This window comes from Rhododendron vialii, chromosome 3a (genome assembly GCF_030253575.1).
Source record: "Rhododendron vialii isolate Sample 1 chromosome 3a, ASM3025357v1".
Lineage (NCBI taxonomy): Eukaryota > Viridiplantae > Streptophyta > Magnoliopsida > Ericales > Ericaceae > Rhododendron > Rhododendron vialii.
Window position 1 is genome coordinate 9,345,009 of NC_080559.1, and position 14,780 is coordinate 9,359,788.

General features: G+C 38.5%; 2 protein-coding genes across 3 annotated transcripts; both read left to right on the forward strand.

Moving 5' to 3' along the window:
• Window positions 1-7,354: 7,354 nt before the first annotated feature.
• Window positions 7,355-8,265, forward strand: LOC131318898 (uncharacterized). Its single transcript, XM_058348937.1, has one exon. The coding sequence runs from the start codon at window positions 7,454-7,456 to the stop codon at window positions 7,949-7,951; it is 498 nt and encodes a 165-aa protein (XP_058204920.1). The 5' UTR covers window positions 7,355-7,453; the 3' UTR covers window positions 7,952-8,265.
• Window positions 8,266-11,165: 2,900 nt separating this feature from the next.
• Window positions 11,166-14,489, forward strand: LOC131318892 (pentatricopeptide repeat-containing protein At2g36240). 2 transcript variants are annotated; one of them, XM_058348926.1, is made up of 2 exons: window positions 11,166-13,722; window positions 14,212-14,489. In XM_058348926.1, exon 1 carries the CDS (start codon window positions 11,171-11,173, stop codon window positions 12,629-12,631), a length of 1,461 nt encoding a protein of 486 aa, XP_058204909.1. In that variant the 5' UTR covers window positions 11,166-11,170; the 3' UTR covers window positions 12,632-13,722; window positions 14,212-14,489. The 2 variants fall into 2 exon arrangements, with proteins under 2 accessions (XP_058204909.1, XP_058204910.1); XM_058348927.1 differs by having other exon boundaries at window positions 14,274-14,489.
• The last annotated feature ends 291 nt before the right edge of the window (window positions 14,490-14,780 follow it).

Genomic DNA, 14,780 nt, shown 5'->3' on the forward strand with positions numbered 1-14,780 from the left:
TCGAAACAATTAGAAACATGGGTTGGTAAGTTATCGGATGTCTTCGAACATACTTATTATCAGGATGTAAATTGTGTACAGCGCTATGATATTCCATTTGACGTAAGGGTAAACGGCTCGTTCTGTCCTTAACTTCTCATGAACTCTTAAGACTGCACGAGCAGAAAACTCGTCTCTGAGCACTTAAAAAAATACAAGTACAAAGTCATTCGCCCACTATAAAATTTTCTAATTGGCGGTGCCGCGCGTCCAATGTTACATGGACAGATGTTTACAAATGTCTTTCGCCATGTCAGCCGACCAGGGTCCCCCCCCGGCCAATCTAGAGAAAGTCACAAAAGTTACAACTAGAAAACGTAGTAAAACGTTATAAGAGGAAAATCAAAGGGCCTTTTTTGAGTGGGGGTGGCAAAAAGAGATGGAAAATTTAGGAGAAATATGATGGGAAGGGAATGTTTGTCTGATTGGAAAATGAGGTTTGCTTTTCCATTTTGAGTTCTTGGGAGTTGAAAAAGCAGTGCTCTGTACTTGGACAAACAGTAGTAGGCCTTGCTTACTGCCAAAAGGAATTTTACTTCTTTGAGAATTTTTTTTTTGAACAGCACTTCTTTGAGAAGAGTGATCAGAGTTGATCTCGTGCTAATTGTTTAACTTTGTCAAACAGTAAGATCAAGTGGGGCCACATCTCATTCACAACAAAAATAATTACGGGTATGTCGGATGTACACCGGATTGTACAAGAAAATCATCATGGAGTCCCGCACAAATGATCCGTGTCGTTTAGTTTGTTTATAGTATTTTTGAAGGTTTCCAGTAAAAACTCAGCTCAATCGATAATCGGTTCATTCGATTTTGGGTCCCTTAATTAAGTTCTTACCTATGTTCAATTGAATTGGTGTTTAATTATCCGGGGAAAGTCTACAATACATACTCCTTAAAATGGTGTACTATATGCACATATTTTATGGTTCATTCATAATATTTTAGTGTGTTTCGTAACTTTTGTTCTAGAATTCATAACCTTTCAGCAGTACGATTCGTAACATTTTTATTATTATTCATAACATTTTGGTGTATCTCGTAACCTTTATACGATTCATAACTTTTTAACAATACGATTCGTAATATTTTGGATGTGCATATAATACACATCCATAAGGGGTGTGTGTTGTAGTTTTATTCACTATGTAAAAGTTTAATTAATTTAGTTTCAAACGCATCTACTTACATCAACGGCATGATGCTGTTCATTTCGGCATAGTAAAAGGTTGGCTCCACTAGCTAGCTAGATGGGCCACCGCTGATGAGCAGTGACCCGATGTTTGATCTCGTCAATGAGTTGATGGCAAACTTCTATTTTATCCCACCAGGAATAAGATAGAATTATGGTGGATGTTGACTGCTTTATCTTAGGGGTTATCTACCTTTAATTGAATCTACGCGCATACAGATCTGAGTCGTTCATTGCTCAATCAAGCTCAAAGCTGTCGATTGTCGAGACGAGCGGCTGGATTGATCGCTCGACACTACTGCCAAGCACGGAGTGATTGACAGCATATCCCAATCCCCCTTTCAGTGTCTATGTTATTGAGGTCTCGTTCCGGAAACGGAAATAAATACTTATTTTTTAAGAAGGCAATTTCAAGTTCAAAAATCATATGTTTACGTAAATAATTTTCCTATCAATATGGATCTTGTTTGATAGATCTTATTGAGATCTTTTATACGGTGAAAATAAAATTGAAAAATAATTTTTTATTTATATTATTTTTGAGTTTGAAAATGTGAAATAAGTACTTATTTTTTAAGAAGGTGTTCTGGAACGGAGCCTCATTTAGGTACCTTTTCCTTTCATTTTGATAGATTAGAAAGATGGTAGGTCTTCATCCACATAAAAAAAAAAGTGCACCAAAAGACGCACGATCCTTACCCGAGAGAGATGGTTAGTAGCCACAACGCTCCCAATGATTCATTCCAGAGTAATCTCATGTCAATATAGCAAATGCATGAAGTCATTTTTCCTTTTCTCTCTCTTTCTCGTGTGGATAACTCATGGCCGATCTCACCAACCGCAATCTTCAATCCCCGGCCGCACCGTTAACCGGAGCCCCATCTCAATTTCGAGTGCAATTTCTGTCATCTTTCGTTAGTTTTCCCCACCCTTCTTTTATGGAATTTTCGATCTGCAATAATTCCTTTGTCACTCATGCGTGAGGATAACATCACTTGGCACTGAGCCAAACCCTATTTAGTTTTTTCCCTGCACCATTAGTGGGTGATTCATTCCATGGTAGATAGTCTTATTTAACTCAGCAAGTGGGTCTCAGTCGTTTTCATGGCCTTGTGATTATTATCTCTCTCTTTGTTCAAGAAAAAGATTGGCCACTTTCTCACCCCAGTTTACGGCAATTGCCATTCAGTACAAATCTGTAATAACTAGACAGCACGTATCCCACATCAGCAAAATCAACTCCTACATTAGGCTGGTTAAACCTTCACTTTAAACGGAGCTGTGGGGTGAGCACAAATCGAATTATTCTTTCGCCTTTTACTATAAGAAGAAAAAACCTGCACTTTAGATACGATTAAAGGTATAAGAAATTGTAGCCTATGAGTATATAGCGATTGATGGATCATTTTATTCTAGCCTTCTGTGTATTGAGCAAAAATGTAATTCAATAATAACTTGAGCTTTGATTAGTAGGGGTTCTAATCAAGCCAAATGCTACATTGCTCCTCAGGCTTTTGGCTCAACTCTTATTATATTTGTTGAAGCTAGACTCGAGCGTCAAAATTTTTAAAGACTAATTGTTCAAACTCGGCTCACGTTTGAAGTTTTGTGATCGTGATAAGCTTGACTTGGTTGGTGAAATATGCAAGTCAATCTCGAGCCTTCAAGTCTGAGTTTAAGCTTGTGATTTTCTAAAATGACAAAAGTTGGAGAAAAAAAAGCTATACGCCTACACAAAAATACTATTGGAAACGTAATGGTGATTGGTGAAAAGATGTAATGGTGATTGGTGAAAAGATGTAAATGGAAGGGATGATTTCACAATTTGGGATATTTACTGATTTACCCCTACCTCTATAATGTTTACAAATTGACCTCTTGTTCACGAGCCTATCAAGCCAAACACCTAAATGCTCAAGCTTGGCTTAAATTTATAAACAATCAATGAAAATTGATTGAGCTTTGCTTCTACTTTGTTTGAACGAGCCAAAAGTCAAGCCAAGCTCAAGCTATGTGGTTCGTTTAGCATCCCTAGATTTGACACATACATAGCGAACAAATTTCTGGCAGCAGTGCACAAAATAGGGTCTTTTGAAGTTACGTGGAAGTAACCTTGTTGAAATACAAAAAAAATTTACTACATTTTTGGAATGATAGACACGAGACACAAGATTTACGTGTTCATATATTGTTCCCAAGGGATAAGATAATAGTATATCGTGTTCATATATTGTTCCCAAAGGATAAGATAATAGTATATCTCTAATCCTTTAATGCATCCAATCAGGCCCTAAGATTACTGAAATCCATCTTATTATTATTAAAATGTAAAAATTTCACTGTCTTTCAACATGCTCCAGCAAATACTTCAAAAATGCCTTTCAAGAGCTGACATCAGGTCATTAAACCAGCACATAATTAGCCCTTCCATTTTCATTAAGAGGAATCACTTTCAATTGATAAAGAATCAAAACAAGATCAAAAGTCGTTACATATATATCCTTTCATGCTATACATGCAGTACCCAAATATATACATACGCACGCAACAGCTAGCAAAAAAAGGATTTCATTAATCTTTAATTAAATAAGTAAAAAGGGTAAAAGGGACACGTGACAACAACACGAAAAATGGGTTGGCATTCAACCCTCGACAATCATACGTCAACCGAAGCCCCAAAAAGGGTAAAGGGCAAACCAAAAAAAAAAAAAAACACAAGAACAACTCTTAAGCCTAAAACTAAAGCGTAATCCCAATAGAACCAAACAAAAATATAGTCAACAATTGATTACCGTAAATGAGCTGAATATCAAAATGTTCAGAATCGTTCGTTAAGTTTTTTTTAGCAAACTCGAACTCGAGCTGAAGGAAAATTTGATGAGCCTAGTTCAAGCAGAGCTTGCCTAGGTTTGAGTCGAACTCGAGCTTGTTCACGAGTCTTAATGAGCCAATAATATTTATGTTCTCATACAAGTCTAACCGTGTAATTAAAATTTTAAGGAGTGATGCTAATGGTACCGGTGAGAACCCTATCGAAATCATACCGACGGCCGCGCCGGGCCGTCTCCGACCACCGGACGGCCGATCCGAGCCGTCCAAAAATTCTATTAAAAAAAACCTAGGGGGCCCTACGCGGGAATCAACTGCATCTGATGTGTGTAGGGTGCTTGATCAAGCACCATTTTTTTCGTGTACATATGTATACCATTAGACTTTTGTATGTACATAAATACTCCCTCCGTCCCAAAATATTTGTCCGATCCACAAAACTGAGTCTTAAAAATAATAGTACAATTTTTGCAAGAAAAATTCAAAAGTTTTTCAACAACTTACTAAATATCAATGAGTTCTTTAAATTTGTGACAAAAGTTTGAATTTTTTCTTAAAAAAATTGCATTATTTTTTAGTTAACATTTTGCAGACCGGACAAACAATTTGGGATGTACGTTCATACATATATAAAATGATAAAAATATATACATAAATAAGTTTTTAGTAATTGTAAATGTTTATCCTTGTTCAAGTTCTAAAATTTTCATAAGGTACATGTATAAAATTCCTATGATTACATAAACTCCAAGCTCGCGAGCCTAATCAAGCCGAATACTGTTAGGTTCATATTTGGCTCATTTATGAAACGAACCTAAAATTAAGGCTCAGTTTTGGTTCATTTAGTAGACAAATCGAATTCGAACGAGTTTTTATCGAGTCGAACTTCGAACAGTTCACAAATAGCTTAATTCATTTACGGCCTTACTTTGAAAGGAGGGGAGTAGGCCACTAAGGAACGGAAATTAAGCGGTAATTCGCAAAGGTAAGACTCGAAGTCGGCATGATGGCATCGCACCTGATAAGGAAGAGAGATTTTATAATGGTCAATGACGCATTCATGTAGTCAACTTATTGCCCGTGTGGATGAAGTGATTTCATGAGAAAAGAAAGAAAATTAAGGATTGTGATTTCTTAAAAAATTATTCATTTAGATTGAACATTTTGATAAAAAATGAAGTGAAAAATACAAAAAAAAAAATGTCTTATTTAACCCTTCTTCTTTCTCACCGTCCAAAAGCTCCCCTTTCTTTTCTCCTCGTTTTTTACCGTCAAAGGGGCCGTTAGTGGGAATTTCTAATCTCTTGTGCACAGTGGTCAACCACTAACTAGAAACTGTCAACCACTAACTAGATACTATAGCATGTACACCAAATTAGGTAAAATTTGAGCCACAATTGCTATGAACAGTTCATTAGCTAGGCAATTTTCAAGCCTTCTCTACAGCAGGCTCTGTATTCCAACGCGTAGCTTTCTTGGGCTCTGCTGTCGATGCCACCTTCATCTCAACTTGCAGAAAACGATCAGAACAGGTGAGAATCGTTCGGAATAGGTGCGAATTTGACCGAGTCACCACAGCGAGTCAACGAGTTACCTCTAGGGCTTCTAGAAAGGGCGAGAAAGGACCAGGAGAGGAGAGAGAAGACCGACGCCGATCTCATTGCAGAGAGGAAGAACTACGTCGTTGAGGTCGTCGGACCTCCATCATCCTTGTCCGGTGGGATACCCTCTTTGTCCTGGACTTCGCCGTCGATCTCGTTGATAGAGTGGATGAAGGAGAGAGAATGAGGGAGTGGTAGGGTCCCGGGAGGAGACAAAAAGGAAGAAAATTACTGTAGTATTTTAATACTCCCTCTGTCTCAAAATGTTTGTTCGGTTCGTAAAACGGAGTGTTAAAAATAATAGAATTTTTGCAAAAAAAAATCAAAAGTTTTTTAATAACTTACTAGATATCAATAAGTATTTTTAATTTGTGAAAAAAAATTTGAATTTTTTTTTGAAAAAATTGCATTATTTTTATCACTCCGTTTTGCGGACCGAACAATCATTTTGGGACGGAGGGAGTAGATACATTACGTGTACATCAGTAAAACTAGCGAGTTTTTGGTTTTCCTCTGTATTTTACCTAACATATTTCATATACTTACTCTTGTGTACATGCCCAACTGGCTCTAGCTAGATAGGCTCTGTGGTGGTGTCTGGTGCTAACCCACCAACCACTAAAAACAGTAAAACCATGGTTGTCACTCAAACATAAGTAAACTATCACGCAATTGCTATATACAGTTGCTGAATTTTACCTTAAAAGTCAATTGGCTTCTCTCTCTTTTTTCCCCCTGAATTAATAAGCCAAAAAATAGATTTTTATTGGTTTTTTTTGAAAAACTTTAGAGTTTTGATCATAATATTTTACTTTTGTCGATTTTTAAAATCGAGACGAATTAATAATCCACAAAAACTTAACGCAAAACTAGCAAACAACGAAAAAAATTGAATAGAGAAAAAAAAGTCAAGTGACTTTTTAGGGAAAACTCACCCTGAATTAATACTCCGTAAGTCATAAGAAGAGTAATTAAGCTCATGCTTTAAATGATTTCTTTTTCACTTTTAACAATGCTCCAAATGAAAGCAAGGAACAGGTTTCACACTCTTGCCATGTTGGGTTGATAAGAAAATGACATACAAGAAGTTCAATAACCAAAGAAAAAATCAATGTGAAACTAAGAAAACTGAAAAAAGAAACATTTGTGATCCTTAATTATTTTAGCATGATAGGACGCCTAGGGCCCAAATAATAACCAATTCTGAAAAAAAAAAAATTGTTTTATCCTGGTTTACCTATTATTCCTTATGTATCATACTTAGAATCTTATCTTTCACGTAACCACCTTATGTATCATACTTAGAATCTTATCTTTCACGTAACCAGTTCTAAACCGGTAAGCCCACATAAAGAAAAAAAAAATTCTATTTCAGGTAGTTGACAGCCAGTACGCAAAACATCACACTTACTACTAGAACATTAACTGGTTGCAATTAATTGGGACTTAAGACTTGATTTTGTTTGGTTATCCAATTTTAAATTTGGTTATCTCAATGGAAAAGGAAGACCCAACAATATTCTATATGACTCAAAACTCTGAGTAATCTTCATTAATGGACTTTCCTGCCTTCTGCTAACATTCCAACCAAATCAACTGGGTGGGATCCACAGTGGCATATGGTCCTTCTGTAATATTCAGACAGGACAAGGGCACAGTTACAAAATCTTTCCTATAAATACAAACATCTTATTCTCCCCACAACCTTGCTCAGAATTCACCCTAGCTATTACCAAACTAGACACTTAGATCACCTCATTAAGCAAGAGGTTGTGGTGAAGGTATAATAACCATGGGGAATTGTTTGGTTATGCAGGAAAGGGTTATAAAAGTCATGAAGACAGATGGGAAAGTCCTTGAATACAAATCCCCTATCAAGGTTCACCAAGTGTTGTCAGATTTTGCTGGCCATGCAATATCTGACACGCTTTATGTCGTCCGGCATCTCAGGCCGGACTCCGCTATGATTGGTGGTCGCTTGTACTACCTCCTCCCTCTTCCAGTGGTACCACCGGAAGTCAAGAAGAAGAAAAGGGTCAAATTTGCAAATCCAGAGGTAGAAGAAGCAAGTGAAGGAAGTGGAGTTGTGAGGATAAAGCTGGTTATCAGTAGGCAAGAGCTTGAAATGATGTTGAGTAAAGGAGGAATTTCAGTTGAAGACATGGTTTCTCAGCTTCAGAAGAAACAAAGCACAGATGATCAGAATGACAAGTTCGAAAATAACCAAGACGGCGACGGAAGCACGAAAGGATGGAAGCCTGTTTTGGAAAGCATACCTGAATTAATCTAGCTAGTTTATATGTATTTGGTATATTTTTCACTTCTAGAGTTTGAATTTACAGAACCTCACAATATATCACTCGATCTCAGGCCACGTTTCCACTAAACTACAAGTCGTAGACTACTACCTGTAGTTTAGCGGAAACGAAGCCTCATGAGTCTTTGCTCCCACCCTGGTACATCTACAACCAGAGGCAAAGGCTCATTATGTATGCAAAACCATGCCCTGTTGCTGAGAAGTTATTTAACTAGAAATCGCCCTTGCGACATGCTAATCTTCACTTGTCCTCGAATCTTTCGAATGAAAACATACTTTGCAAGTCATCTTACTCGTCGCCCATGATGGACGAATACCGTTTTTTTTTTCAGTTTTAGAAGCCATTTTTTCTAGCAGAGTGGAATCCATTTCACATCCTTCACTTGGGCTTCGAGGCACCATGCCCCACTAGTCAATATCGTGTACCCGCCATGAGTGCTACTGCACAATCTCCTGATAAAACGACTTAAACAGTTTGCAGCACTACAAGGTAGAGCATCTTGGCACAGGGAGAAGCGTTATGTTGCGACGCAGCAGCTGGAGTCTCGCGCACGGGACGACTCTTTCTTTTGTGCGTGTTTAACACAAACAGGGAGAGTATTTTGCATGGTGCGTGTTTAATACAAGCTGGCCCAGACATCCGGTTATAAAAAAAAATGAGCGCAAAGAAACTATTAATTACGCTCTAGATGAATGAGGAAAACGCAAAATCCATACATTCACAATATCAAATTGAGTACTACAATTTTAAAAAACTTTTAAAGTAATCAAAAAAGCATTCAACCTTTCGCCTTGGGTCCATGAAAAAATTGCCAAAAGGAGAGGCCCCAAAAAAATGGTGTAGTGATCTTTCAATAAAGGCACTTTCAATAAAGGCTCATGAAATTAAGTTCATTTAAGAAAAAAATGATTATACAAGTTTGATGAGTACATTTTCCACCTAAAATGCAAGAAGAATGATCGTTAATTAAGTGACCGTTTCGAATTTTTGTAACAGTAATGCTACACACGCAGATTTTGTGCACAAATTTTTTGTGGGGCTCACTACGGGTCCCACACAAATAATCCGAGTCGTTCATTACATGTAAAACATTTTTTCAAGGGCCCCTGCAATAAATCAGCTCAATCCGATACTCATAGATGCTTGATTCAATCATTTAACTTTTCATTCGAATCTCAGGATAATGAAAAGTTAAATGATTGAATCAAACACTTATAGATATCGGATTGAGCTGATTTTTAGCGGGGGCCCTTGAAAAAATGTTTTACATTTAATGAACGGCTTGGATTATTTGTGTGGAACCCGTAGTAGGCCCCACAAAAAATCTGTGCACAAAATCTGTGTGTGTAGCATTACTGTTTTTGTAAGACTAAATATTTGTATAATTCAATCTATTTGAATCTTAATTATTTTATTTTTTCCTGACATTGAGTTATCTTTTTATAATTTTGCTCGTAAAATGCTTAAAGAGCTCCATTTTCTAAGTTCGTCTTAAGCCCTTAAAATGTTAGGGCCAGCCCCATATGAAACATATGCTTACGCAATAAAATATGCAGATATTAAATCTTTCGTCTTTGCAATAAAGTAAAAGTGATTCCACTGCCGTGTTATTGCTTAAACCATATTGAAAAATTAAAAGAAAACGCATGTGTGTGCTAGCAAGTTAATAATGATGTTTGTTGAAATCATTACAAAATGATCATGAGAGAAGGCAAAAATATATTAGAAAAAGACAAGTTGGAATACTAAACTAATTTGTTCTCTTTTTTTTGGCTAAGTGTGCATTAAACTAATTAGCTATAGGCTACATTTACCTAAAGTCACCTCGATAAATCATGACCAGATATCACTTAAATATGGAGAACAAGATTTCCAAGGTGTGAACTCTTGTAGGACCAACATAACAAGGCACTTGATTTATTTCAAGTGAAATCCCAAGGGCCAATATAATAAAGAGAGAAAGGGCTTAGGGACAGATATTCCTAGGAGAGAAAATCATGGCCTAATCTACCAAATTACTATAAATCAAAAGGTTTACAAGTGCTTATAATGAAGGAATTACAAACTAATCCCGAATTAACCTAACTCTTCAAATTTGATGGAGGTCACTGAGCCCCTTCTTGATATCATAGCCACCACGAGTTCAACACCTCAATCTTCACTCACTTCGGATCTATCCAGCCGAGTAGAATTGAAAGCATAAATGAATGAAATGTGATATGATCTGATGGGAAGTGATGAAAGTTTTTATGACTACAAAATTTAGAGATCTTAGATGATGAAGACATCCATGAAGTGTAAGTATGACTCTAAATTGCTCTAAAGATGAACAAAGTATGCAATTAATTCACCTAAACTCACAAGTTATATAATGGAAAAATGGTTTCTTTCCAAAGTGGGCTGAGAGGTCACACACTTACCACTTACCCTAAAGGGGAAAAAAGGGCGTATTTATACCTTAAAATACGAGCCCTAACATATGACCGATCAAAATGCATCCCAGGCCAACGCCCTCACCCTATCAACATGTGACATAGCCTTAAAGGCGCACCCCTCAACCTCCCTTGATATATGGAATATGAAGAATCCATGAAGAATGCATCAAGGAACAACTACGTGAATGTATATGAAATGCATTATGCGTTTACCTCCTCCATTTAAGCACAACCACTTGCATGACATTGACATCACAAGAATTCTTGTTCAATGGGCGGAGTATCTAAATAAGATAATGAAAACACTCCCGAAACTCAAAATAAACAATAACAAATACAGACTCTAATGGTTTATGTACATCTAGAAATGGCCAAGAAAACCTAAAAACAACTAAACTTATTCAATCCAGTAGATGTTCTTGAAGCCCTAGAGTCGGAAGTGTGAGATTAAGGATTTAGTGTTAGAATTTATAGTGATACTTTGTGACTTGCCAAAGAAAAAATATGATACTTTGTAAAAGTGTGACTATGGTGAAACTCCATAATTCACTCCTCTTTGGGTTACTTAGGTTTAGGCCCGGTAATTATTCGTACATGTGAGATAGGAGGACTGCACATGCCCAAGGAATTAGTCGAGGTAAAATGTAAGCGGAAAAAAGTATAATTTAACTCAGAAGTTTTTTTTTGTAAGAAAAACTCTTATTAGAAGTTAAGTACATTGAAATGGGGGATGTCTTGCTGAAACCTGAACAAACAATGGTCCTCAAGAAATTTCCAAAACCCAGATCAAACCCACCTTCCTTCCCCCTCCCTCCTCCGCCTCCCACCACCACCCTCCATCCTCCGCCTCCCTCCCCCCCAACCACCCCACCCCTCCCCACCCACTCTCTCTCTCACACCACCCCCACCCAATCCCAACTCACCCACTTCCTCCAATCCCACCTCCCCCCCTCCCCCCTCACCCCCAACCACCTCCTCTCCTTCCTCAAAACCCACCTCCACCACCACCCCAAATTCACCCACCTCGACCTCCATGTCTTCCGCCACGCCGCGTCCCTCGACGCCTTCCGCCACCACCACTCCACCTTCGAGTGGATGGCCAGAACCCTCGCCGCCACCGACCGCCTCGATGACGTCCTCCCTCTCCTCCAATTCATGGTCTCCAACCCCTGCCCGTGCGCTGACGGTATTTTCTCATGCCCTAGAACTGAACCCATTTTCCTCTGCGCCATTAGTTCGTTTTGTAGGGTTGGTAGATATGATGATGCTTTGGTTTGCTTTGATTATATGCGTAAATTGATTGATGGGTTGCCTAGTGTTGCTGTGTACAATGTCTTGATTCATAGTTATGTTAAGTGTGGAGAACATGAAAAGGCTTTGGAGTTTTACGATAGGATGATTCAGGATCGGGTTAAGCCGGACGTGTTTACGTTTAACATCTTGATTAATGGTTATTGTCGGAATTCGCAATTCGGGCTAGCTTTGGAGATGTTTAAAGAGATGAGGATCAAGGGTTGTGCACCGAATGTCGTCAGCTTTAATACTTTGATTCAGGGGTTTTTTAGGGAGAGGAAGTTTGAAGAAGGAATCGGGATGGCGTTTGAGATGATTGAGTTGGGGTGTGAGTTTTCGACCGTCACCTGTGATATTTTGATTGGTGGACTTTGTAGAGCGGGTAGGGTTTTGGAGGCTTGCAATCTCTTGATTGATTTCTCAAGGAAAGGAGTAATGCCTAAGGGGTTTGATTGTTTTGGTATAATTGAGAGGCTATGTAAGGATGGGAGTACAGGGAGAGCGGTGGAGGTAATGGATGAGCTATGGAGGAAAGGGAATGCTCCTAGTTTGGTTGCTTGTACAACTTTGATTGAAGGCTTACGGAGATTGGGTAAAACTGAAGAAGCAGTTATGTTGATGGAGAAGATGCTAAAAGAGAGTATTCTTCCGGATAGTGTGACTTATAATTGTCTTCTTCGAGATATGTGCAATGCGGGAAAAGCAACAGAAGCAAATAAACTGAGGCTTCTGGGTTCGAGCAAGGGTTTGGATCCAGATGGCATGACCTACAACATTTTGGTTTATGGATATTCAAGGGAAGGTAGAAGGAAGGAGGGGCAAACTTTGGTGGATGAGATGTTGGATAGGGGATTTATACCTGATATTGCTACCTATAATAGGTTGGTCAATGGACTTTCAAAGGGAAAAAGTACTCTTCGATGAGAATGCAATGTAATTTGTGGGGGAAATTATTGGCGTTTAAAGTTTTGGTTGCACTCCTTTCAGTGGAGTGCAATTTGTTCACCCTCCTTAAAAGAGGGTGAACATTACCCTCCTTCTTATTAGTTGAAATGGTATGGATCCTACCACAACAAAGTGATGTCATGCTTACCATGCAATACACTTTTTGGTAAGCATGACATCACTTTGTGTGGGATCCACACCATTTCAACCAATGGGAAGGAGGGTGATGTTCACCCTCTGGAGGGTGAACAAAACTCAACTCCTTTCGGTGTCCATTGCCAACATATGTTTAGTGGGTAGCGTAACTTATATGTGGCGTGAGAAGGTACATCCCTGGTGAAGGTGTAGAGTACATCAAAGAGAAGGCAATGCATGCAAACAAAAAGGGAAATATATTATTCCTTGTCCCTTTTTTGTGGACTGTGACCTGATTGGGAGATGATCAATCAGTTCTGCTTGAACATGACAACAAGGCTTCTCTCAATACAGCTGCGGTTCCACCACGACATGCTATGTTTATTCTCTCTGTATTTATGGAAATTTTGGTATGTAGGAGGGTGAGACTATGTTTATGTTCTATGCCCAGCCCACCTAAAGAAATGTTTTATGGTGATGCATGAATTGTTACGTATCTCAACACTCAGTTACATGCCCAACCCACCTAAAGAAATGTTTTATGGTGATGCATGAATTAATACGTATCTCAACACTCAGTTACATTCTTGGAAACAAACTTATTTGTGTTGTATTCTTGAATATGTAACGAAAGGAAGCGAAACTTTGACAATTCAGCAAGTTCTATCTTGCCCAATATTCATGCAAGCATCTTCTAGGAAAATACGGGACACATCCGTAGTTATGAGTGTGTGCTTTGTGCTGTACAAGACGATTGAGGCAAAGAAAATCAAAGAGAAAGCAATGCGGAAATCATTCCTAGCCCTTCTGATCATCTTACAGAGAATGGTGCAATTGTGGACTCACTGGACTGTGTTGGGAGATGACCAATCAATTCTCCTTGCACATAACAAAGGAGTTGTCTCTGGAGTTATCTCGGTGAAGCTGCAGACTGGGTATGCATGAATTTATCTCACAGTTGTTATGTACCTTTAATGGTGTCTAGGAGGGTGAGACCTATGTTTATGTTACATGCCCCACCCACCAAATGATATGTTTTCTGAAGATGCATGAATGCTAGTGTATCTCAAGACGGGACTGTGTTCTTTGAAACAAATAATTTTGCTTTGTCCTCGTGAATATGTACCCAAAAAGTAGTGAAGATTCGACAATTCAGCAAGCTTTCTCTTGCCCAACATTCATGCAAGCGTCTAATCAAGAACATATGGGAAGATTTGACATTTTCTATTTTTGTCATGTGCTCCTTTATATGGACACTTAGTTGGGCTAAGAATGCATGTTGCAGGACCTGTAAATAGACATTCTTTTGAGTGCTACATTTGGACGTATTCCTCCTTTCGCTAATGAACTTCCGTTTAAACAAGAGAGTGAAGCATTTATTTTAGATGCCCCAAAAGTTGATGAGTTCAATTCCACTTGTGTAGGGGGGGTTTCACAATAGACCAAATTCAGGTACTCCATTTCCAAGTACCTTCAATTTCTGCAGCTCCAGCGTAACAGGGATATCTGCAAGAGAACACCCATTGGAAGGGTAGAAATGTCTGTATGCTGGTAAGAACTTGTTTGTGTCAGACTACAAAGGCCTGGAGGTGTGATTGGAGTGTCTGGGAGACTGGGAATTCTGACTGTGACGCTGGGATTTCATGGATGTTTGCCTGTATATTTTGCCTTAAATTTGATAAAATGAATAGAGGTTGAGATATTTTCCTTCTATGCATTATGTTTTCCTTTTGATGTCATTTCCGTCTTCCCCCAGGATGGAATATGGCGACGGGGAAGGGAAAGGATTAGGGAATGACCGGGTGTATTCATTTTGCCCATGTATTACTGTATTCGAACGGGAAAGGATTAGGGAATGACCGGGTGTATTCATTTTGCCCATGTATTACTGTATTCGAACACGAGGGGAGGAGATGAGAAACGCCTCCAAATTATTGGCTGTGTAAATTACAGGCTCCGAAGATGAAAGCATTATGTTTTATATTTGATTCTG

Excerpts from the sequence above, each read along its gene's own strand:
- LOC131318892 (XM_058348926.1), top strand. The coding sequence starts at position 11,171 with ATGGTCCTCAAGAAATTTCCAAAACCCAGATCAAACCCACCTTCCTTC.
- LOC131318898 (XM_058348937.1), top strand. The coding sequence starts at position 7,454 with ATGGGGAATTGTTTGGTTATGCAGGAAAGGGTTATAAAAGTCATGAAG.